Genomic DNA, 27,460 nt, shown 5'->3' with positions numbered 1-27,460 from the left:
TTATATATATATTTTTTTTTTCATATGACTCCTAAGATTCACCACAATCCTTCTCCATATGGTAAGTGCTCATTTTGAGGTGAGTTGGCACAAGATCAGTGCTCTGCATGATTCCCAGTTAAGCTCCATCATAATTTCTTCAAACAGTTCATAGCTATATAAACCCCAACGTTGAGGGATTAACTAAGATCTAAGTGATGTATAGATTTTGTGCTGGCCTTTCCCATAGCAGTGAATTTCATCTTCTGTCAAGTCCCACTCCCAGCTTTAAACTTTCTTCATACTATTTCTTAATGCTTTCATCAGCTTCCCAAATCCTATATGTCAAGCAGCAGTTGAATCCTCATACAAATCTCCCTTTAAACCTATCTCTTTCAAAAAATCACCCTTACTTCCAATGTCTAAATACATAATGCTTTTGGGACTTGAAAAGTGTTCAGTCTGAAACAGCATTCCATGGAAACAATGAAATTGCTAAACTTTGTTTTTGTCCCAAAGTAAACTTTGGTTTCGGTGTTCAAACAGTGAATTAATGATACAAGATGCTTTTAGCTTACTAGTTTCACTATGGTCCTTCAAAACAGACCTTGAAAGCTTGCAAATTATTTGAGAAGTCCAAACAACTTTCATTTGTGAAAGGTCTTTCAGAAACTTGATATGTGCAATCTGAATACTTTTATTAGTTATCTTTGTATGTACAGAAATGCTACTTCTTAATTTAGAAGTTTTCTGGAATTAATGGATTGAGGTTTATATTATATTGTCTCAGATTTATGTTCCAAGAAAGTGTTTGTAAAATTATTATATCATGCATTATTCTCACATGAAAACTAATGTGGAAAATATCCTGCCAGTAATAACCTATAGTAGCGAATTTTAAGAGGAACACCGTATCTGCCTCTACAAAATAGAGCTCTTTTAAAAAAAATTACTTGGAATTTTCTAACCAGATAAGTAGTAATAAATAGTCATAGAAATGAATTAAATTATAAAAACCCCTTAGACACTGACAAACACTGTATTATAAATAGAAAATATGTACACACATACATACATATACATATAATATTAGCTTAATTTGTGCCTTGGTATAAATACACAAGCAGAGGGCATTAGGTGTGTAGAATCCAAAGACAGGCTCAACTAATAAATAAGTGGGCATTGTTTGTGCTTGTGATTATTATTATTAATGATTTTTTTGTAAATGAACAGCCTAGACCACAGTTACTTTTTGTAGTCTATGTTCCTGTAGGAGCACACAATGGCATAATGGCATTCTATTTCCAGCCAAAGATAGAAGTTACCTTGGATTTATCAGACATAATTTCTATCAATGCTATTTCAGATTACATTTTAATTCATTCCTCTAATCCATCTACAAAAGACTATTAGTCACAACTAATTTACTAATACAGCTCTATTATAGGAAGTGCTTTCTGAAGTAACTCTGATTTTAATTAATCTCTATTGTGTGCTCAGTCCAGATTTTGGAGTGACAGATACATAAATAGAAAAAGACAATGAAATACACAAATACAAATCCTCTTTCTCTCATGCTTATAGTTTAATATGACAAAACAAAGAATTTTGTTTCTTACATACTAACACCTCTGTAATTCTTTTTTCTTCATGGTTTCACACCTTTGCAAAAAATATTTAATTTCTTCCTATGTTAAATTAGTCATTCACAGCAGAGATTTGTGGCAAAGGCTGTGGAATTTATGATACAGTTGTAATATAAGGACAAAATTCAGCTTTGTGCTAAAGCTGTAATCGTGATGCAGCTGGAAATCAAGGACATCATGAGTCTGGCACTTAGTCATGAAGTCCTGGATGGGCCAGAAACACCTTGCCCAGTCTTGGAACAGAGATAATGGGCTGATTGGAGACAACAGACCAACTTAAGAGGCAACTGCCTGACTGCCTTGCCACTTTCACAAAAAAGCACTACGCTAATTGTTTCATGAGCTCTCCAGGTGGGACTCTCAATCCCGGAAATTCCTGCAGACAGCTCCTGCTGTGCCTAGACCAACTGACAGACACTACTTGTACACTTCAAAGTGCTTGCATCCTGGGTGGATAACCTGGTAGGATCAGAGGCTGCCCAGCAGTTCCTGATGCAGAACTGACCAAACTGGACATAAATAATACACTTGTAAATAGTCAGTAGAAACTGCCTCTGCAGATGAAGAAATTATTATGCAGAAAGATATTCCTTTGTATATAATTCAGACAATAAATAGATGTTTTATACCTAATTGCTAATAACTGGTGGCAATGGCTCCTTCACATGTAAGACCATGGGCCAGCTAATTATAAAAATTCAGCAGCATATTGAGGAGCCTCATAAGAACCAAGTGAAGCCACCATTCCAGAACCACTGTCCATTGCCACTAGGATTAGGATTTTTTCATGATTGAGGGATTTGATTCTTCATGGGAATGTGTCTCTGCACATGTGTCTCCATGTGCATGTGTGTCCATAGATGTGCCTGTGTGTCCACATGTGTGCATGTCTGTGTGTGTGTGTGTGTGGTGCATAGCCTGTGCTCAGAAAAGCTTTGTTAGAAGACAAGCAAATTAGTTCAAAACTTAAAAACTTCTTCATTCACCCCTATTTTTGCTTTAAATAATTTGAGAGCACTTAAACTGCAACATGTAATAGATTCTTTTTAATTTTTTTGCAACCAGAACACCTAACACACAGAAAAAAAGCAAAGATCACTCATTAAATAATTCCAACTAAAGAATTTAATTTTAGAATTTTATCTGCCTTTCCTGATTTATTACAAGCTGAATAATGATATAAGGTATATAAATGGCAGCTTGCAAAACTAAGACTTCCTTTCAACACTGTAATTCCCATAGGATCTGTAGAAACCAGCTTGACTTCCTTCTCCAGAAATTACCTGAGTTTGTAAGTTCATTAGAAAGATCCTTTTGATGAAACTTCAGGTGCAAAAGGCATCAAAATCTGCTACTAGTGTTAAGTACAAATCTGTCAATAGCAGTTATTGCCAAACCCATTCAGACCTACTTCTTAAAATTAATTTAATGCAAATTGTTTCATGCTGAGTAAAAGAAGATAAGAAAAAGGAGTAAAAAGATGAGTAAAAGAAGATTCATATAGATAATTTCCCAGCACTTCAATTTTTTTCAATGTGTTGTTAAAATATATATTTTGGAAACCAGACAGTCTCAAATATATTACATTCATCATTGAGATTAAATCCTAGAGGTGAAAACATTAATTTTTTCCATATGTCAAACTATAGTCACCAGCAGTAATTGATTTATTCCTTTGCACAAAGCAATGTTAGGACTGGAAAAAATCAGTTAGGACACAAAAGTATATGGAGGACAACCTGCAAAGCAAGAAGTCACACTGTCTATTCATTTTCTGGACAGTTGTTTGCATTGCTTAACAATATATTTTGTTGTTTTGTAAAGAGTACTTTACAACAATGTTTTACAACCATTGTTAATTATAAATTGTGACCTACAATATTTCAGTTTTCATCTTGAAAAATCATGATCTACTTTTTCAGTGAGAAAAAAGATGGAATGTTTTCTATCTAGCAACAGTTTTGAGACATGAAGATCCCTTCCGACTTTTCTTCTCTTTTATGATAATGAGAATATAAAAAACCAAAAACTTAATTAACTTAAGTTCTTAATTATAGGTATACTTTAATGAACAGACAACTCTGCATGCATGATGAATAAAGCGTTATCTTTTCTCCTTTCAGACTTTATCTTGGTTTTATTCTGGGGCTTTGTTCTGTTCATTTTTGGGTTTTTTTTTCTGTATGGGCCACAATCTGAGCAACAAAGTATACAAGGAGATAAATTAATATCTGCTTAACAACATAAACAGCTTTGTAAAGTAATGTTCTGGATATATCTTGGTCTGGAATGGGAGAAAACAAGCATATTTTTTCAGTCAGTTTTATCAGAGGGTTACTTTTATCAATTACACAGTATTAGGTTAGGCAACAGGAAAAAAAACCCAGAGAATTTTCAGAGGTCCCTTTTTATAGCTAGTCAGCTTCCTATTCAAATAGCTACACTCAAGATGAACATCTAAGAAAATAATCACAGATAAATGAACTCAGACCAATTTGTCATTTTTTTCATATATACAGTTCATTCATTCCATTTAAATTAATGTCCATTTGGCTACTTTTCAACATCCAGCTTACAAACACCTTTAGAAGAATTATTTTTATTATGGATAATAACAATTGTACCTACCAGAATTCATTCTTTATTTGCAATATAATTTTTCTGTTCTAAATACAGGCATGCCTGATGTAGGATCTATTGAAAAGTCTCTTTATACTTGTCTGAAATCATAGTATTTTGTGGAAAATGTATATGTAACTCTGTGTATTTTTTGCGACATTTCCCCTTTTAAAAATGATTGCCCTTTACCAAATTGTACTGAGTTCTACTCTGACACAATTATGATGTCAACATACATAATCTATTAGAGATGAAGCTTTTGAAGTTTAAATAAGCAAAATAATAAAATTGCACATGTAGAAATCATGTGTTTAAATACAGAACTTGAAATATTTAAGACTATGTGCTTCAGGAAATGTCATTTTAGGAGAGATAAAAAAAAAAAAAAAAAAATGAATACACTGTTGCTTTGGGAAGCAACATCTCTGGAAGCTCTCCATGCCCCTACTAGAATAGGGGAAAAGATTAGGAAGATTAATTAACTAATGCTTCAAAACTAATGCGTGTGAGTTAAAATGCATTAACACTTGTGGACACTCATTCAGGACTAAAGTGGCCTTAATATACTGTAGCTTAATCCTTCTCAAAGGAGACAGATCAAGCCACAGTGGCTTCATAGCATCCATATGGGAATTTAATGCTCTTTAGCTTTTGCACAGTAACTTCATAAATTTAGTAAGATTTCCTACATGCTCACCATGTAAACAAACTTTTAAATGCAAAAGAAACAGTATCACTGCTGACCATTCCCTGTGGGAGCTCTTCCAGCACTCTTTGCTAATTGAAGATAAATTGCACTATAATCTACCATGTTTAGGTAGATATCACTGGTCTAGAAATTGAAGCAGATTGGACTTGCAGAGTCATAGAGAGCAACAGAGAGTCAGGACGTATGTATCTGATTTTGCTTTGTTTCTGACGTGCTATGTGAGCTTCTTCATCATGCTAGCATCTCTTTGCCTCTGATTCTCTAACTATAAAACAGAACTATATCTTACTTCCTATTCACTTGTTTCTGGTACACATATAATGTATACACTACTAATATAGGTTTCCCACACCATAAATTTTCTCATAGCTTACATGTGTGCACTGAATAGGGGCTAGAAAAGATGAACTTTCAGGTGCAAGTCTGCAGTGCAGCTGTGATTTTCTACATATGTCTGATCAGCACAATTTAAAACTTTGGTTTACAAATGTAACATGTGATGGCAAGATTAGTTCACAATCCCTTCAAATCAAAGTCACAAGTTGGAACCAGATATCATGTAACACTAAGCTCTTCCAATTAAAGTTAAAAATCAATACTTGTGGTCATTTGACTTTTCTGACAATATTGCTCACATAGCACACGTGAGCCTAACAGCGCAATTCATATGAGAGTTGTCAAAAGATGACACATTCATACAGTCAATGATTTTTAAGGGTGCTCTTTTTCCAGTCTTTTGAAGATAATATTAATGTTCTTATATGGAAGTAACTCTTCTCAAGCTGATCTTTCAGAAAATTCTTAAAATAAACTAGACAGCATGAAAATTTGCCTTCATTTTCATTGCACACTTTAAACCCAGAAAACATGAAATGCACCATATGCCGCGGTACTACCACAGGATGGGCATTATTACTCATTCCAGACTGCTCATACAGCCTCTATCTCTACCTCCTCTGGGAAAAGTTTCTGAGAGCAGCTGAGCTTTTCCAGGAGAGCTCTGATTGCAACATCAGTTTGCTCCAGGGAAATAAGTTTTAGGTCTGCTTAGCCTGTTCACTCCTGCTGTGTTTTTGTACTTGTAACTTCTCCAGATACATCTTCAATAACATTCATAACTGCATCATTTGGTGGTGTAATGCTTGTTCTCCATTGTTTTACCAAGTGAAAAACAATATCCACTCATGACAGGTAATGCAGTGCAGCTCTGATTCCAGCAAGCTTAGAGCACTCTTCCTTGCTTAGATAGGCTGGTCATTAAATAAGAAAAGATAACAACCTTATTTTTTTGACCCATTATTTTGCTGTATATTTTTTCAATTCCTTATTTTTTTATCATTGCTTTTTTCAAATTTTCATCAGATTCAGCCTGCTTTAGACATCTTCCTTCTTCACAAATTCTTTACTCCAGACTACACCATTCCAGCAGGCAAATGAGAAAGAACTGTAACTATTCAAACAAACACGAGTTTGACCTCTCATTTATAGCTACCACAATGCACACATGGAGTGTCTACACCTTCTATTGTTTTACTGTTGTTTTCCCCCATTTCTCCAAACTCCTACCACCAACAGTTTTTGTGATCCTTAAACATGGTGCATTTCTACAGACATCACAATTCTGGCAGTCTTTGGGAATTTTCTTAGCTCTACTTTATATTAATCTTTAACACAATCATAACATTGATAATGAATACTTCAGTAATTAATACTATGAAGTATTTTTGCTTTTATTTGGCCAGTGCTCCACCTCCCCACCTACTCATCTATTTGTTTTCTATTAAGGTCTCCTTCAAAGGAGAACCCTGTGGATTAAACATCCCAAAGACATTAACCGTTACTGACATTGAAACTACTCAAGACATAGTAAAAACTAAAAACAGCTGTCTTAAAGGTCCAGAAGAAGGTACATTACACAATGAGGAGAATTTAGAGCACCAACAACAGGAATAGGAGATAAAGTATGCAGCTCCTTGAGTAAACATTTGTTTACTAGCAAGTTAAATGCAGGAGTTCATTCCTTGTACAATCAAGGAATATTTCTACACATTCATCAAAGGAAAAGAAACTTTGTCATAATAAAGAGGTTGGCCAGAGAGTTATAAGAAAATGGGAGTTTTGAACAGCAAAGTATTAAAACACCCTAGACCTTAGAGGATAACACTTCTTTTTTTGTGTGTTTACCATGGAAGTTATCTTGACCTTCAATTATATAAATTATATAAATTATATTATTAAATTTATTATTATATATAATATATAATATATAATATTATATATTATTATTATATATATTATTATTAAATTAAATTATATAAATTATATAAATTATATAAAAGTTTTATACTCTGATTACAGTTTGACAGAACAAGTCCATACAATGTGAAATACAATAGCAAATTGATGGTGATCTTCAAATACATCAGAGCTTGCCACACAGGACAAAATAACGATTCTCTCTGTCTTCTGGGGAAAGGACAAGAACAACTGTGTATAAATGGCTGTAGGGTAAATTTAATCAGGAGAGTAGGAAAAAGCTTTCACGTTTGCTAAGTACAGGAAGAAATTGTTTTGGATGTCACAGAATACCCAGCAGTGGCTGATTGTAAGAAAATAGACAAACAGCAGAAACAGTTCAGATGCTTTTTAACTTTTTATGCATTGGGCAGGGCAGAGAACCTAAATGACCTTACAGAATGTCTATTAATACTTTTTTCTATTATTTTTTGTAAATGTAAATGTCATGTAATTAGAACCACAAAGACTTGCACATCACTTTTTAGAACTTAACTTCTGCCAGTTACAAGGGTAATACATTAGACCACTCCACCAGGTAGCCCCAGGAAAAAGCTCTATAATACTGAAGTGGTTCTTTGCATGGAAATATGCACACACCACTTTCCAATTTTTCAAGAGGAGTCAGCAGCTCAGTAGATCACATTGTTATATTGTGTTATGATGAATGATGTTTTCATAATGATGTGACATGTCTCAATGACACAAACCTGGCTTCCTACCAAAAATGTAAAGCCCTTTACTTGTTTTTAAAAGAGGAAAACAGCCATAAGCAGTTCTTATGGTAGATTTCTCTGCAAGAAAATGTCAGTAGACCAATTTAATACAAAGTATTCCCCAAGTCTGTAATTATTATAAAACAACTTCAAAGGATTTTAGTAGAAGAAGATGCTTTCATAGAATGGTACATAACACATGTTGAAACTACAGAAATATATAATCAACAATGGAACTCAAAGTTAATATTAATCATGGAAGTTTTGGAAACACAGAGAACATTTCCAAAACCCAGGTTGTTTTATTTTTCCTCTAGTAAGGTCAATTGGCACTTTTCCTCACTGCAAAAACAACCCTTTCAGGTAATAATGCAATAAATAATTACTGTTTGACATTCACTTTATCTAATGCGTTTTATGTTAATAAAAGTGGCAAAAAATCTTTTGGATAGCATGATAGCATGTTCTCCTTTCTTACAAATGCCTTAACCTGAGATTCTTCCCTCCTTACAACTTTATAAGACTGCTAGATCTCTCTCAATGTCATGGGTTTTCATAAATACAATATAGCTTTTGGCTCTGAAATTGTACCTAGAAAAGTTGCCATGACAGCATGGAGGATTCAGTTCAGCTTGCAATCCTCAGCAGGCTATGCTGCTCCTTTCTTACCCAAGTCTCTTAGCACCTGCCCCGACATGCACTTGGCAATGTGATTAACTCCTAACACACATCATCCATAGTTTTGCTTATTGCTCCATGTGTATGAAGCACTGTTTAGTATTTTGTTCTGGTAGCATGACTGGTTCGATTTTTTATATTACAGAATGTTCCTGTATCCTCAGGTTTGAAAGACAAGGACAAAAAATTCTGTTGCAAGAGTAGAAGGTGGTATGACAAGTGATACTACTCTGGATCCCTGAGTTAATTTTCCAGTGTCACGTCTCTTCTCTAGTGCTTCAGCCGTTTAGACTTACTCAGTAGCCTATTCCTGAAATGTCCTAGAGAAAAATACAACAAAAGAAGCTGGACCAGGAGGAGTCCTCAGTACTAGTTCAGTCCTTCCATGTAGTAGCTGGTGTTTCAGGTTCCTGAGAGCCCCTGCCAAGCCCTGACTGATTCCTGTAGTGTCTGAAAGGACAACAGTAGTACTGTCCTTATGTACTTTCAGTATGAGATTCTCTGTACAACAAGCACTGAACTTAGTATGGAACTATAAATTTCAGAAGGAAATCAGTGATGCTGCCACCACACATCAGGTTTATAAACCAGATCATTTTAGACACCAGAGGACTACTTTAATTTAGCAAGTCTTTTGAGATTGCATAAAACAATTTTTATGAAAAGTTCTTTTTGATTCAGATAATATACTGTCTACATTTGCTATGGGTCAAGATGGGATTTTTTCCTGAATCAGTCACCCAGCCCTAATTCTAATAGAATACTTCTGAATAGTTTTATACTAATAACTGCTCTGTAGAGACTCCTGAAATTATAATATATTAAAAACTCATCAGCCTATCAGAAGAACATGTAATTTTATGTTCATTACTTCTTGGTTCCTGACTATAGAATTTGGATGGTTGCACCTCAATTAAAAGTTGAATCAAAGTTAATATAATTTAAATAAAAACTTCAATAAAAAGTTAAAGTTCTGTTCTTAATAACATTAATACCCTTTAATGACCGCTACGGTCATTGCCACTAGATAACTGACCTTCTTGAACCTCTCTTCACATAGAAACCTTTCTCCCAACACAGGCAATTATTTAGCAGTAATGAGTGCTCTGTAAGAGATTATTGTTTAACCAAGTATCTTGACACACTGCTTTCCCCCCTTTATCTCTATTCTTCAACAAATGGTACATTTTTTTCTATTGTAGGCTTTTCAGTTCTGAGTATAGAAGCCTGTGGTCTTATTCTTTCCAATGCAGAAGTTCACCGTATAATTGGCAAAACTTCAGATATAATTAAAATCTTGAAAACAAGGATGGTATGAAATAATGTTTGTGAGCTGCAACTATGGCCCTGTAAAGCAGAGTGGTTCTGAAGGTAGGTTTGAGATGCTGAGGGATAATGAGGAACAAAAACAAGAAATATTGTTGGGGATGAAAAGGCACAATTCTTTAACAGTATGCAGAAAAAGAAGGAAAAAGAATTAATTATAATAGGACAGAAATATTTAGGACCATAATGGAAGCCAAAGGAAAAAATTGAATGGAAGAACAACTAAAGAAGAGCAAGGAAAACAGGGAAGACAGATTAAATTTGGAGGCACAGAATTAAATTTCATAAAGAAAGAAAACTTTTTGGCAGAGTCCTGGAAGCATTAAATGTTAAAGGATGTTACTGTAAAAGTGTGAATTACTGGTTCAATGAGCTCAGCACAGGCCTGGAAGATGAAACTGCTGCATTCTAATTCCAGCTGGCCTAACAACTTGCACTGTAGCTGTGGGGAAAGCTCTTCCTCCTCTTTGCCTAGATTCCTTTCTCTGTGAAAATTACCTTTTTTCAAAAGGCATTATGATGTTTACATATGCTGTGCTTCAAAAATACTAAGCATTAATAGTAACTAATTCCATTAAGCATGGCCTCTTCCTCAGTTTTTAATATAAGATTCGTGAAACACCTTCCAGTTCAAATTCTCAGTATCTCAAGTATTTTGCACAAATTCACTTAGAAATATCTTATTCCTTTTTCCTAAAACAAATATTGCCTAACCAATTTAAGAGAGCGAGCATCTTCTAATTCATTTAATTCAAATATTCTGACCACTCTAGTACCTCTTCACATGAATAGTCATTATGGTCAGATTGTGGAATATAGCCTGAAGAATCTAGTAGAAATACCAGTGGGCTATATAGAGATAAGATTGAAAATGTTAGCTGTTTAAAGACAGCATGGCACAATTGTGCATTACTTACTCTATTTTGGTCCAAAACACAAGAAAAATACTAAGTCCATATAATGCCTTAACCCACTGTGCAGAAAAGAATAGCCTAAGTGAGGCCTTTGCTGATTTAAAAGCAGTAAATACCTTTTCATGTCCTGGATGAATTCCCATCTGCTCACTGTCTTTAGAAAAAAGGCCTCTAAAACTGAAAGGTGGGGAAGCCAGTTTCCTATTGCCAATACTGCTGCTATTTAGAAGAAAACAGAGTAGAAATTTCTCCAAAATATTTTTTCACATTAATATTCCATCTCCTAAAGCCTCAGCTTTTTTCATAGTATAAGTGTTACATTGACTGAGGTTCCTCTGTATTTTCTGAATAAGGGGACAACAGAGAACAAGAGGAAGAGGGTTTTCAAAGCAAATTGCTTATGACTTGCCTTCTATCTTAAATGACTTAAGCTAGGTTTTTTATTAATGACAATACGACAGTAAAGTACAATATTCTGTTCAGTTCTGGAAAATACTACAGGTAGGACTGCAGTGTATAGAGCCTTGTCAGCTAGACAGTTTACTACAATGGAAAAAAATGGAGCAAGAAGGATTTTTTTATTTGTATAAAATATATTGTTCTTCCAGGCTGTAGTGAAATAGTTTCTATTTAATTGCAGAGAAATCCTAAGAAGGTTACAGCAGTGAAACATTAAAATTCTAAGGGCAACTAATAACATTAAAACTTTATAGCCCCAGATAGAATAATTTAGACAAAAACAACATGAACATATGTTTTGTGTAATAATAACAAACATTTATAGCTGTCAAGAGAGAAAAACACAGGTTTATGCACACCTTAATGGCGTGCATGGGTGAGCATGAGTATATTTAAAACATAATATATTACAAAATTGACAGCAGGCATGACTCTTCTGGGTACTATGTTAAATCAATGAATAAATTACCAAAAGTGTGTTGTGGCTGTTTGGATGTGTAATTGAGCTTAACGTATGTAGTGTTATTTCAAAAGAAACTGTTCAAGGAGTTTCTAGACCAATCCACTATGCATCTTTACTAAGCTGTTTACAAATAACAATAAATGAAACTGTCTCACAGTAGGAAGTTTAGTTATATGCATTACATAAATGGGAGAAAAGTTAATTTTAATATGTTTTTCAGGAATTAAAACCAAACTTATTATAATATTCTTAGGATTCACTGAATTGGAAATCAACATTTTTCATGTTTAATTATAGATTTATTTTAATTAGCTGATACTTTATAAACAAAAGCCTTTGTAGCTATACATGTCAGGAATGAATCTACTGAGATAAATATGGATGCTTCCTACAGTACTTGTACTGAAAGAGTAAGAATCAATGCCCAAATAAATGAAATAGCAAAAAGATGAGCTTAAATTTATTCTGTTTATTTCCTTAATACATTTCCTGTCCAATGTCTAAAAGTATTTTGTTACGTTAGAAAATTATGACCATTTAAACCTTATTGTTCTTGACTAATTAATATTAAAAAAAAACAGATTTGCAAACAAACCCATTAATTGTCATATTTAGAAAAAAATGAGCACCTACATCTGTTCCTTGTTTCAGAGCTGTTTCATCTTACTACACACAGAATTTTAAAAGATAAATTTACCCTATTTTTGCATCTATCTTTAGATTTTCCAGTTCTAGTAGTACTTGGTTGTTATGCAATGCCCTAACTGCTTGCCCCTCAAATCTAAGATAGGAAGGACAGCCTGTACAAAGTAATGCAAGTACTCAATAACCCTGTAGTCTCAAGGAAAATTTTCCAAATCAACAGCAAGGATAGAAAACACAAGCTGACCTGACCTCAGACACCTTCTTCTTGTCTCCTTTCTCCAAACTGAAATGAAAATCCTTGAATGTAAGCAATCATAAATGCACCATTCTAAACTTCAATCGTGTATCATAGCTTTAAGCCAAAGTATTTCAGAACACATGGTGCTGAGCTCTTAATCAGATCTGAACTTTTTCCTTTGCAATTTTCTTTCTCTTTTCTCAAGATTTTTCTTCATTTTGTAAGCGATGATGCAGACTGTCAGCATCAACCATACTTGTGATTTTCTTAGGGCTCATAAACTCAAGGATTAAGGCATTCTACACTAAATGCCTGTCTCCTTTCTACAACATGACTCCAAAGAGGAAAAATAGGATGAAGAAATGAAGTGTACATGCCCAGATGAGCTATTCTTTCTCTCTGGTGTGATGATGGTTCATAAAGCATGCTATGGGGCAATTATAAAAGAATATGGCATACCACCTGTCTCCTGGTCAGAAAACCCATTTTGCATTTAAAGCCATCTTAGGTTAACTGTAATTAACATTTACAGCTGCCCATGAGATATGGCAAAATGCACTACTACCACACGTATTTTTGTTGCAGTTACTTCCAGGTGTTTAAGGAACAAGTTTAAATTGCTAAATGTGATGCAGTCCCCATTGTATCTCCCACATTAGTTACACTACTTTGGGTAAGTATAATTATCAATAAATGCACATCTTAAAGCATCTGAGATACTTTAAGAAAGGCTTAATTAAAAATCCAAGCAAAATACTAAAACAAAAACAAAACAAAATAAACAAACAAACAAAAAAAAACCACAAAAAACCCCCCGAAAAAATAAAATGGTATTACCCCAAAGTTACTAGATCTGACACACAAATGTACATATACTTTAACATAAGCATCTGTCAGGCTTTTTAATGTTGGCCTATATTTCACCAAATTCTCTAATGAAATTTTTTTCCCCACAATATACACATCAAGAAGTCAGATCACACATATATTCTCAGCACCATATTCTGTTGCTTTCTAATAGATTGGCTTAAAAAACTAGCAAAATCTGTAACATCACTTTGCATTTACAGATTAAATGTAGTCAAGTATACTATTCCATAAGACATTTAAGAATAAATCAGTTTGAAAATGGAGATTGTCCAAGTAGATTTTTTCCTTCATTGTTTTACCTGATTTCTCTTTCGTGACCACCCTAGTGAAGAGCAGATACTTAAGGTACACAGCTGAGACTAGAACTGAAAGATACTACAAGTTAAATTACTGCTAGATGTTCTGAAAGACTAAAATAATAAGTGTATTGGAAAAAACAAAGGGAAATGCCACCAAATCATGCTGAGTATAGAAGTAATTAAAATAATTTTAAAAGAATAAAAGCATGAAGAAGATAAAATTTACCTTTATCTCATATATCTTTGTTCACATCAATGTTCCTTTTGTTGTCTATTACACATTTAATCACTCTTGGACATCAACCATAACAGCAAAAACTCAAATACCTAACTGATAATTAAGGACAGTAATATTTATATGAAGTTAGTTTATTCTGTAGATAGGAACATTAATTTAATGCACAAATATAATAAAAGTAAAATTTATTTTTAAAGATCAGAGGAGTGCCATGCCAGCCACTCTTTAATGGAATAAAGCAGTAATTTCTGTTTCCAGCTCAATAATATAAGTTCACTAAAATGGCAAAGATAGAATGCCATTAACAGAAGCAACAATCTTGAGAGATGACAATTGACAACAGCCTCCCTATTGAGCTGTTCTCCTTAAAGCACAAGATTTCTATGACTCTGTATCAAAAGGGAAATATCAGATTTTCAAACATGATTTTTTTTCCAAAAGCAAAACATGGTGGAACAGTGGCACAAAAAGAAAAGAAAAAAACATCTCAGTATAGAAGAAAATCTTAGTTTACACCACTAAATCCTGCATTACCAGAGGTAATTAGGATGAGAAGCATGAGTTGATATTGCATTGCTACTACCAGAGCTAGGAAAAAAATAGACTAGTGGAGGTAGAAGATGATAACCTTGTAAGTCCAACACCTAGAGCTCATGCCACATCATCTGATCAAGCCAAAATATTTATCATTGTGATGACTGGTAAACAACACCCAAAGACACATTCAAGCTTTACCATTCGATCTGAGCAGCACCACATTTGTCAGAAGTCAGACACGATGCCTGTGCAGCACCAGGCTTTCCGTCCCCCTGCACTGCCAGCAGTGAGGTCTGGGAGAGTCTCCCCACACACTCCTGTCCTGCATTTCACTTGTGATCCTGCTGAAATCCTGAACTGTTCTGAGGAGCAACAGATGGCGTGGAGGGAGAGGGAATAGAAATAAGATATGAGAAACTGAACTGTAAATATCTGAATTTCAACGAATTTGCTTTGTTAGTGATCACAGTCTTTATTCAATCACAAGCTTGTTCTACCAAGACATTTTTAGTCAGCTAGGATACCTTATTTCTACTTCTTTATTACTTTATTTTAGTGTGTTCATCAACTTATGAACTCAAACTCAAAAATAAATTTTAAAAAAGCTCTCTTTCTGCTGTGCTCTAAAATCTTAAATTAGCTCATGGGATTCTGAACTCTTATAAAGAAGTAGAAAAGTAATAGCTCTGACAAGCTATCCTACAAATTTCTGCTTTAGACTGGGAGATGTTGACTTTTCAGTAAAATAAATCTGTATTCGTGTGTGCATGTTACTAAAAGTTATTAAATATCTATTTTTCTAGAAATCTGAGAAGCACATGAAACAACAGGCAGATATGAATAGGTAAAAGCTTCCACCAATATTCAATTCTGAAAATATGTTCTATAAAAATAAAAGAACAAAAATGCAACTATATGATTGTGTAGAGAGAGCAGAATACTGGCAAAATAGGAAATCAAGGCCCTTGAATGGTTAATACTTTCTTTATGTCACTTAAGGAAAATGTGTTCATGTGAACACATACTCAGTGCCCTTCTGTTTTTATATTATCAAATACAGGCCACACCCAAATGGGATTTTTTTTCCTAAATAAAACTTGTCAGAGTTGGTCCACTTACACAGGGGAAGTAAAAAAAGCCTAACACACTTTCGGAATTCCAGGTAACAATGTTCAAATTCAAATAGCATTATGATAAAATAAGCCCCTTGGGCATATGCTGGTTTAAATATCTATTCTCATCAAGTTTTTAGTCTGCACTTGTTCTCAGAGGAGAGATTTAGATTTAAAGTATCTTTCAAACTGAACTTGATCTATGTTTTAATAGAAAGTAGCCCTTCTCATTCCTGAAGTAAAAAGTCATAATTTCTTTGCTAACTATGTAAGCATAACTGCTTCTACTAATAGAGATGGATATTAACAAGGCAATAGCTGCTAAAAATAATCAATATAACATATTTAGAATCACCAAGGTGTAAAAATTGTAGAAGCATACTGTAAGTACCACAGATATCTCAGAGTATTTGTTCACATCTTCAATTCAAATAGGACTTCTGATATTTTTGAAGTAAATTTTATAATATGCTGGTTTAAAAAGTATCTATGTTTCAAAACAGGACTGAATATTGTGCTTAATAGTAGATACAATTTAGCTGCAAAAAAAAAAATATTTTTAAAGTGTGGCTGTCTCAATTTTAAACCTGGTAGTGAGCTAAATAAACCACAGATAAGATTACTGTTAGATTCAATGAAAAAAAAAAAAAATGAGGACCTTCACTACTTTTTAGAAGTTTGGCTTGTTAAAAATTATTAAAATTATTTTAGATGCTAAGGTAAAAATACTGTCATATAGAACTTGCAGGAGATGGATATATGAGAAAACAATCTCTCTGAGCTAAAATGGAACCCAGATTTGCTTGACCAAGACTTTAGGGACATCATTACTTGAAAAACTAGAAAAATATTTAGTTAACTTGTGATGTAGAGAAGTTTTACCAGGCCTCATGTAAACTGAAAGATGAGGTTTAGGATGGAGCTATTATTAATTTGGCTTATTTTATTGCAGTCCAGATATTGACTGCTTAGATTTATTCATTTTTCTGTGAAGGGAAGTTCTAAATTAAACACAAAATCATTCCTCCTTCCCACTAAAAAGCATACAATTAGAAAATCAAGAGAAACAGCTTCCAATAAACAAGAGTAAATCTACCATGTGGAACCTCACAACAGATCTAAAGCCGGGTTTTTTTGTGCATCTTTCATGCTTTTGATTCAATCATTCTGGAAAAAAAACTATGACTATTTGAACAAAAGAAACATTTTCAAAATACAGCTCTTGTAGATATGTAACACTTAAAATCTATCAACTGAAAATTACTTCCAAGAGCAGTGGTCTAGTGTTACATTTACAAACCCAACTGCATAATTGTGCACCTTAGCCAGGCATTATCATGCAACAAAAATTTAGTTATTATTGAAACATTTTACCCTCAAAACAGTGAGTTAGATTCATCCCAGGTGGCCTCAGTAACACAGACTGTGACTTTCCAGCCAAGTGCAAGAAAGGCATTTGAGGAGAACCTGCATCCTCTTTCCCTATGCAGCAGCCAACCACCACCACAATCTACAATAGGCTCACAGAGACAAAAGAGAAGGCTATCTATGTCATAATTTGATTTGCAGCCTTTCCTGGAAGATCTCAGCTGCGTAAATCCTTATGAACAGCCATATGAAATGCAACATTCTCCCTCTGGAAAAGGAACAATAGTTCTGACCCCTCCTTCTCTCAGGGTGTGTTGAGGAGTAAACCCTTGCAAAATAAACTGGCCAAGGTTCAGGTTCTTATGCCTATGCTTGGTAAAAAGGCTGTGGTCTAATGACACAAAAATTCATATTTTATCAGCTTGGAAATGTAAAATCACTAAAAATTACTAGCTCAGTTAAAGTATTTTAACAAAGCAAAAACCTGCTGAGGTATGTAATTCCTTTACTCAAGGACAGATAGAAGAAGAATTGTGGCCATTTTATGAATATTATTCTGTATAAAACATCAATTTAAGATTATATACATTTAGAAGCTTAAATGAAACATCCTGTACATGACAGATTACCCGATTACTTTGGTCTTGCCTGGGTTTTTGAAATTCTGCTTAGTTGAAGAAAATTTTGCTTCAAAATATGATGGGTCACACATTATTTTCAAGGCACTGGTTTTGCCAACAAAAAGCCCAGTACCAGAAAGGTACTACACAGTACTAAAACTCTGTTTTTTTCTATCTGTACTTAAATTATCACACAAAATATTTCAGCTAATTCTGAGTCTGACACAGTACTACAGTCAACAAAGTTTTTCTACTCAGTTGCCACAGTCACGTCTTTTATACCCTTCAGTTGATCCCTTTCTTCTTATTTCTTCAACAAAGTCAGTCCCATTCAATAATCCATATTCAGACTCTCCTTTTGGTAATGCTAGTTTCTGCTTCTAAACTTATTTTAAACCATCTTTCTCTTTCCTTTTATTCCTCCTCTCTAAAATGGCATGTAGAATTATGGTGCCATCTTTCAAATCCTTCCTGAAGATACTTTTGGTTACAATGACAGCTATGTCTGTGCACAGTCTAGATGAAGTCTGTAAAATCAAAATTACATAACTTATAAAGCAAGGTATTAAAAACTAGAAAATGGAGGAACTTGAAGTGTCTAACTGTGCTAAAAGACACAAAGTTTCCTTCCTCTTGCTTTCTTTTTATGTTCTTTTCATTGTTACATCAACATAGCTTGTTTTGATTAGCTTGGAAATTCTTAATGAATGTTTTCAATCCTGTATTTGGATAACACTAAATATCAAAAGAACTCAGTCATGTTTCACATGCTCCAGTAAAAGCACTAAAAGACAGGCTTATTCCTCACAAAACCAAAATTATGTCTATTGATTTACCACTACCCTTTTCATCTCATTGGCCAACTCATACATGGTTCACATCCCCACCAAAGAAGCTGATAGATCAAGACTACTGTAATTTCATATACTTAAATACCTAAAACCAAGCAAAATTATAACTGCATTATTTTTTTCTAGTACAGCAGGACTAACAGCATTATTTGTACTTAAGACTGAGATAACAGTATCTTTAGTCTAGACTTCCAAAGTTTCCAAATATTCAGAATTGAAATGTCACATGAATGCTTTTAAACTGTTCAGCTGTTAGGCACAAGAATAGTATTTATGTATAGATAGCATTCTAAATATTCAATAATATAAGACTATGCCTCAATGGCAAAATATCAGAGCCTCCTGCTCTAATTACAGGACCTATTACCATCTTTGAAGTAGTCAATGGAGAGCTGTAGACTTGCTGTAACTTTCTTCAGCACAGAAATACATTGCAGGATATTATAAAGCATTGTTTTCACCAGTAAAAGGTAACAACTATTTAACTGTGCCCAAGACTATCTAGTTGTTCTGAACAGAAGAGACTAACACATACAGCTGAAACTGCAAAGAATTAAGGTGGCAGATGGTAATTACTGATACTGGAAGTAAGCCTGGGTTAAGGTGGTTAGAACTTCAGTTTAATGGCTCATCTATGAGATGTTGCACTCATGAAATAAAATTCTCTCATATTTAGATGGGAATGTGGCTCATTATGGACACATTAGAGGAAAAAATTACTTCTTCTAAAGCACAAATATAAACTTTTCTTGTACATTTCTTTTCCAAAAAAAGACTTGATTAAGCCATGAGACAATAGACCAGAATGGCATGTGTATCACCAGATGAAAAGCCCTTTCCATATGTCTGTACATCAGAGATTAAATTCTTATTTCAATTTCATTATTTTTTCAAATTATTACTGAATAAGTAATGGATATTTATTTGACATTTTAATTCACAGTATTACGATCATGAGACACAGGATTTAATCCACAAATCTGATCCTGAGTTTTTGCATGTAGAAAAATAGAAAAGGAGAGACAGTAAGTTAAAAATACAAATTCAGTTTAAGATGTAAAGTTTTAAAATTCTTCTGCAATCTAAGTAACTCCAGCAAGATATGTAAAATTATCTTTCTAGCATAGGTTATTCCTGCCCTTCCACTAGAAGCAAGTGAAGGAGAAGAGAATGAATGCCAGTTATATATGCCATTTGACAACTTCAAAGCACTAATCACTACAATAATAGATGCAATACTCCAATTGCATACATTGGTCACCAGTTTTCAAAGTGGTTATGTAAGTAAAAAGATTCTGAAATCATGGTCTCTGTTATCAGTTTAAAATATTTAAATCTGTCTCAGTAATAAACTTGCTCTGTTTTAAAACAATGAAAGACATTAAAAAAAATACTGGTATGTTGTTTTTAATATTACAGCCCATGCAATGTAATGCAGACTTGAAATACAAGAAATATGAAATACAGACTTGATAAAAAGACACTGGAGAAAAGAAAATTATCTACTCACAAGTATGATATTTCACTGCACTAATCACAAAGATGCAAAAACACTTCATTTGTATACTCCTTTTACATCAAAGTATTAATCTAAATGTGGTAGTCATAGCAGCCTGATTATATGGCCAGGACAAGTTACAATTCTGAAGTAAAAGAGAAAAGACTGTTACCATTCTCTCAACTTTGCTCTGCTGTGATGTCTATTTCCCAAATTTGTCTTTGTATGAAAAAAACTGAGCAAGATATAATTGTTCTGAGCTCTGGTGTTTAGTCCACCTACTAGGTCTGAGACCAGTGTCATTATAAAACTGTCTGTGAAACAGCATTCCCAGAATCCCAAACAGTGATCGATACTAAACAGCTTCACCAAGTTTTCAATTTTTAAATGAAAATCACTTTTCTGTGTACTGAAGACTGTTTGTTTGAAATGATTGTAAAAGCTGTTAAATTACATGCAACTGAGTGAGAAATGATCCTGGAAGCACGTGATGTTTAATTACATGCTAAGAAGAAATTACAGAGATTTTCTTTTTCCCTTTATACAAAGGTTTGTTTAACCACTTCAAATTCTGTTCCTGAGCCACCTACTACTTCTGTGTCTTTCAGTTTATTTTGTTACATGTGTTTTTGTACCTCTTCCTCCATACAGGATACACTTCAAATCCTGACTGCTTCTGTCATTAACCCACCGACATTTTACAGTTAACGCATTCTTCCCAAGACTGTTTTTTACCTAGAACTGAGTCAGATTTCAATGTTCTGTGTATTAAGTCCAGTGTCTTAACCATTTTCATGCTTAATTTTCTGAAGCTCGAATGGGAAACAAGAAGTGTTTTTCAGTAATAAAGCAATTATTCTGGAAATAAACATGTCCAGAAGTACAAAATGTGTGTGTGTGTGTGTGTATACCTATATATATATACACACACATATATATACATATATATATATGTATATATATATTTGCAGAGTATACCACTATTCTTTTGACCTACCAGCCTTTAAGTTCTGATGCTACATTCTGAACTCTTACCAAAACAACACACAAATCTTAATTCAAAGATTTACTTGCAGAACAAAGATATCCAGATCTCAAAAATCATGTAATAACCTAACTGTACAGATACATGCTGGGAGCAGAACATGCAAGTGACACTAAAAATATTATTCCATACAATGTTCAGTGAAGGAGAATGTGTACAATGGGCAAATGGTATTAAGACTTGTACGCTTTTAAAGGACATCAGTTACAACACAAATTTGCAGGTTCTTCAGAAAGCAATGAACTTTTCCAGCAAATTATGAATTAAATAGATCAGGGTAATTTTCAGGTATTTACACTCACAGCCACTAGATATGAAAGTAAATCATGTTGTTTTTTCAATATCAGTCTTTACTGTTTATTTAAAGTGATACTGTTTCCAGTAGTCCTTTTGTGATGAAGAAGTGATCTAAGAGATCACTTACAAAACAAGTGGCCTCAGACATCTTCAGAAGGTAAAAAAATGAAAATTCACACATATATGAAATAATTTCTCCTATTTTCCAGATATTTTGAATATTATTTTGATTTGCTTCAAAAGAAAACATATACTGTAGCTAAGTGTCTCAAGATTCAGAAGGACAGTCTTGTATTTTACGTCTAATTACTACTTATATTGTTAGATCAGTGCTTGTTGGATTGCATCATTTTTAAAGGCTTGTCAATGGAGTAAGAAGGCAAAACTTTATATCCTTCAATTTAAACTGAATACAGTCATCAATTCTTCATTTATAAAAATGACTGAAAAATAGTTTCAGTAAGTACTTAGAGACTTCACTGTTTTCCTAAGATTTTATGGAAGACACAATATATTAGAAGAGCTTAGGTATTAGAAATGTTTAAAATCAATTCTAAATCTCCTATGGCAATCACTCTAAGCCACTATGAAACTTACATACAAAAAAAGAGAAAAATTTCCTAAACAAAATCTGAATTCTTTACTAAAAATGTTGAAATATATTTCCAGAGTTCAAAACATCCCTTTCCCCCTCACACTCTTCACTTTTCTCATTAAAGATGCCACAGTGCTATGAAAACATGTTTTAAAAAGTCCTAAGGGAAAAGTTTCCTAGGGTCTTTGAAATTCCTCCTTTTCCTATTTCTTTACGGATTTCTAACACCAACACTGTTCCTGTAGTTTCTCAAAAAAAGGCAAAAAAAATACCCTCTAGGTATAATCTTTCGATTTTCCATTACACTTCTCAGGCTCTTTTTGGTTTTTTGAATACAAACTGAAATGTGCAGTTATATTATTAACTGTATTTTAATTTTAGTTTATCTTTTATTGTGAAGAAATAGATGGCATTCAACCATTCTACTGAACATACTTATAAGAATCACTGAAATAACCTGCAAATATTCTTAGCTTGATCTCTTTTCTTAATCTACTTCTTTTAAAATTTACCTGTAGGCACAAACAAAACACCAAACCAAACCAAACAAACAAAAAAATCATTTTTTCTATTTCCTATCTCTATGATAAAAAGCACAGAGCAAGGAGCTATCCCCTATCTACATGAGAAATTCACTGCAATATAAACCCTGCCTCCATTTCTCCCTTTTCAAGCAAATATTTGAATATAATCATTTTAAGATAGGGATTCCAAAATTTTCATCACAAAATCCAACTGGATTTTAGAATACTCGTTACAAGATAATTTTGATTAAGCTGTTAAATGTTTGGCCACATTGACTTAGATGAGTCAAAGTGTTTAAAGATAGGGGATCATATTACAGGCAGGCTAAAACCAGCTTTGGGCTAGTCTGTTTAGTTTAACAGATCCCGTTACAAAATCAAGTGTTGCTCCACCACCTGTTTCCTAAAGGAGGAAGAACTTTCCATCATGCAAGTGGTGAGGGATATCCCTTCAAATTCTGTCTCCTATCTCCTCAAATTCTGTTTTCCTGTATTTTTGTTTAATTTTTCTCCTTGATTCTTCCTCTGTCTCAAAGACGATTTTTGCTATGAAGAATTATAGTAAGAAATCACCGGAACTTTTAATATAATCATAGCCAAGAGTCACTCTACAAACTACTCTCTTGGAAGCACTGAATACCAATGCTAAGAATTGTCTAGCATCAGAACCAGAAAATCCACTCAGCACAACCATTTCTGATGTTTCCAGAAAAAGAAGTAATTAATTTTTCTAAACATTTCAGCCAGATGTATGCCAAGATATTGAGTTACTGGATTGCTCTCCTACATCTTCTTCACTTAAGAAACAACTCTGCTTATGACTGATGGTGATGAAAGGTCATGCACCCTAAACCATTGTGTGCAGTATCCCTACACTGCTTGCATCAATTTGAATAAACATGGTCTGTATTTAAAATGCTCCTACAAATACTAGTTTTGACAACTGGTAACTACTCTAGCCCTCTTTAATAATTAATATCCACAAAATTATGACGGGTGTCAATAACTTACTCTTAAAGTACTTGTATTCAACATAAGCACTATTATGGATGACTTAAACTTGGAGCGAAAAGATTTGTGGAAAGGCATATGACCTTCTTCCTACTACAATGGCCATCCCCTAATTAAGCAATGCATCTGATAGTCATTAACAGGAATGAGATAATGAATCACTTTCTCTCTTCTTTGTTAATTTGCTGTAACCAAGCGGCTAATGGATGTCAGAGCTGAGTGATTGCACTGATTATAGTGATTTATAGTTGCAACAAAACAATTTAAAAGCATTCTGATTATTCATGTTAAAGATGCTTTATGTTTTGTTTACTAAATGTTTTATGTTCCCCCTCATGCCCCTCTACACACAATAAGACAGGTCTTGCTGGAAAACTTGAAAGTTCTAAGATTTTTTTTTTTTATTGTTTCAGAGTAAGGCATTTCATTTTGTTTATAAAAAAAGTTTACCCAGTAGAAATGAAAAGCCTTAGGGTGGAAAGAGAACTTCAGTGGTGCCTAGTTCAAAAGAAGACGGAAATAAGAGGAAATAAGGCAAACTTCAAGCCACTTACCTTAGGGCTCCCAGTCCCTTCCTCATTCTCTGCAGACACATCAGTAGCCAGTATCTCTGCTTTGATGATATCCAGAGCCCTAAGAATCCAGCTGTGTTGCCGTTTGATTTGCCTCTGTAGTTCCTTCCATTGACTTGCAATCATCTGCAGCATGTCCTTCAGTCCTTCTCCAAAATGAACAGGGAAAAATAAAAGCTGTAAACTCAACTCCATCTTTAAATATTGTCCTTTATTCAAATAATTAGCAGGATATTTAAAATAATAAATGCAATAAGAGTTTTAATGTGTTTTCTTATCAATAAATCTAAGCTTTACTATTGTTCATCCTGGAAAACAGTGCTATAGAGACAAACACTCCTTTTAGCCATCATGTTAAATTTTGATTGAGTTTCAGCTGACAATTTCAAGAGAAAAATTCCACATAAACTGTCATTTCTCTGCAGTAGGGAACACTGCAGAGAAATCTCTCCCTCTAATATCCAGTATTTGTCTTGAAACATTTTGTAATCCTCCAAAGATATTTTCCTTACCTCCATCCGTTTCCTTTATATATATCCTGAAATTTACGCATTACCGTTTCCTACATCTGTGATGACATGCACTACCCTCCTTAGCTATGGCTTCTCTTTTTGGAACTATACATACAAGTCAGTAATTTCCTGTGGCTTTCATGTTACACAGATATGTCTGATGCTGTGAAACAATAGAGGCACACATATAACATGATGAGAAAACAGTATAGCAAAGAATAACTTCAACCTGGATGAAAAGCATGTTAAGTAGGCCAAAATTAAGATGGCATTCCATAGCAGTATTTGCTGATTAAAATGCTATTAGCAGACAAGTCACGCAAACATCTAAAAATATAGGAGGTGGTAGGGATAAAGGGAAATCAGAATGTCTCTCTCCCTCCTCTCAATTTAAGGCCTCTGAAGAAAAAGACTAGCCTAACCAAAGGAAAATGGTATTTTTAATTTTAATCTAGTCCTCATAAATATATTTGAATCAATGTAAGAATTAGTTTAAGTGGTACAATAAAGCTTTACCAATGCAATTACTCATGCAGCGTATGTAAATACATATATATATATTTGAAATCCTAGTTCATTATCTTAATATTATTTCCATAGCACCTACATCAAAGAATATGTCAGTGTGAAGTTTTCAGTGATGTGATTTCAATTGAAACTCAATCGAACAGCAAGACCAAAATAAAATGAACAGACTATTTGCAGGCAGTATTTCATTTTATAAGTATCACTGCATTGTATGCAGTATATGAAACATTTATAAATCTTGAAGGTCAATCTGATAATGTAAATATTAATAATACATAAGGAAGTGAATATATGCAGTAATTTACAGCAATGCTTCTTCATTCTTTAATAGTCTGGAGACATAAAGACTTGCAATATTTCAGAAGGATTTACCTGATTTGTGAGATACAATAAGCTCAAGAAGTTGGCGTCCTTCCTCTACCACTGCTTCTTTCAAAGCACAGTGGCTATCTACATTCAACTTAAAACTCTGCAGAAATAAAAGAAAAGGAAAAAAAAGGGGGGTGGGAGGGGAACCTCAGCATCAGACATTGAAGAGGCAGTTATCATAAAACACACATACAAAATTACTTGCTGGTTTTTATCAAGAACCACATCCCAATTCACCCAATAGCCAAAATAATTTGTGATACTAAAAGCTATTGATATTTTGGATCTGGGCTCAAAATGTTTCCATTAGATCAGCAAAGTGCATCTGTGTCGAAACAGCTGACAAATCTAGACATTCATTAGGTTTTATGAAAAGTCACAACCCGTAGGCTATATCTGGAGTAACAGTATTCTATAAAATACACTAAATTTATGCCACCACATATGAGCTCTGTTTTTTTCAGAGTTCTTTGAAATGTTGGTGATAGCACTATTTATGAAACCATAAAAAAATTACAACATTGAATATATTGTCCTTATGTGCACTTATACAAATCTATTAATATTGTGTTCCTGAGTTAACTCTCATATCCATTTTCAAGGAACATAGGCTGCTTTAGATCTCTGCATTCTTAATTTGTAAAGCAACTATTTTTCAACCTTTTTTTCACTAATATTTTTAGTAGTCTGCAAAGGATCGCTATTTCAATAGTCAATAAAATATTTTATTTCTTTTTATTGTTATTATTTTATTTTTAAAAATTGCATTAATATCTAGTAATAAAGGATCTGGAAACATGATCTACTATATGTTATCCCATTTACTACACCAATGATAATTTGGATAAATTTTTTAATCATATTCCAGACCTTCTCAATATACTTGACTGTAAGAAAGAGAAACAAAGTACAATAGAGAAAAGGATACTTGCTGTATTTAATCATAAATTGTGTGCAGACCTAAACTGCATACAGGCAACATATTTTCTCTTTGAAATGTCTATGGATTAAATGGAAACAATATTTGACCACTTGAAAAAAAAGAGCTTTTCTTTCTCTTGGGAATAAGTTAACTGGCAGAGATGAAAGGAGTCTTTGCAAGTGCACATTCATAGCTTCTGGTTTTTATAAAACTTTATACTTCTTCAAATGGTAGTCACCATGCTAGAATTGGAGTGATCGGTGGCACAGAATACTCAAGAGCCCTCAATTCTTAGGGAAGCAACCATCTTCTTTTTTTTCCTAACCCTTACAGTGAGGTTGATTGGCATAGCAAAAAAAAAAAAAAAAAAAAAAAAAAAATTGCCAGAAAAGTAATAAAATAAGGTACTTCTACTGTAATTTTTCATGCTTGAAAAAGGTATGTTGCTCAGACAGAGTGTTAACAGTTTTTCCAGGCAGCATTGTACCTGACAGTGACAGAATGTTTTTGAGAATTTTCCATTCGAATAAAGTGCAATAAACAGTAATTTTTCTACCTTTAGCATTTTTACTATCCCAATTCTCCTTGTAGGGACATCTGAATATACTGTTTTGTACCAGCTCCTGAACAACTGGGCCAGTCAAGAGAAGTTAAAAAAGGAAAAAAGATGCCTAGTTTTTGTCTGTCCCTTTCTTAAATCTAGTTTTATGAACCCAAATCGACAAGTTCTTTTTCTTTCATAAGAGCATGTCTGAACAAGCACTGACAATATTTAATTTACTGTTTACTTAAAACAGGCTTGTACTGAATAGTTTGTAATCATGCACTTCACAGGAAATGCACTATGCGTGTGCCTCACACAGCAAAGAGAACCTAAAGGACCTAAGAGTAGGTTGTGTAATTTCATATAATTGAAGTTGAGTATAGATGCAGCTGGATGTGGCAGTGTCTCAAGATGATGTGGATGTGTTTGATAGGAAAATTGGAAAAGATGAGGTATTCTCT

At 33.7% G+C, this 27,460-nt stretch overlaps 1 protein-coding gene across 10 annotated transcripts in view; it reads right to left on the bottom strand.

Moving 5' to 3' along the window:
* The window catches only part of AKAP6 (A-kinase anchoring protein 6), a 269,301-nt gene that overhangs the window by 111,175 nt on the left and 130,666 nt on the right, over positions 1-27,460 (bottom strand). For 7 of the 10 annotated variants that reach the window (XM_031504984.3, XM_031504983.3, XM_085582095.1 and 4 more), the window contains 2 exons: positions 25,537-25,633; positions 24,107-24,273 (listed from right to left, as the gene is read on the bottom strand). In XM_031504984.3, coding sequence (XP_031360844.3) covers positions 24,107-24,273; positions 25,537-25,633 — 264 coding nt within the window. The remainder of the gene's footprint in view (positions 1-24,106; positions 24,274-25,536; positions 25,634-27,460) is intronic. The other 3 variants (XM_021542663.4, XM_085582098.1, XM_085582100.1) reach the window with 1 other exon arrangement.

This window comes from Lonchura striata, chromosome 5 (genome assembly GCF_050655825.1).
Source record: "Lonchura striata isolate lonStrDom1 chromosome 5, ASM5065582v1, whole genome shotgun sequence".
NCBI lineage: Eukaryota > Metazoa > Chordata > Aves > Passeriformes > Estrildidae > Lonchura > Lonchura striata.
Note: the sequence above shows the minus strand (reverse complement) of the source record. Positions and strands in the feature narration are given on the sequence as shown.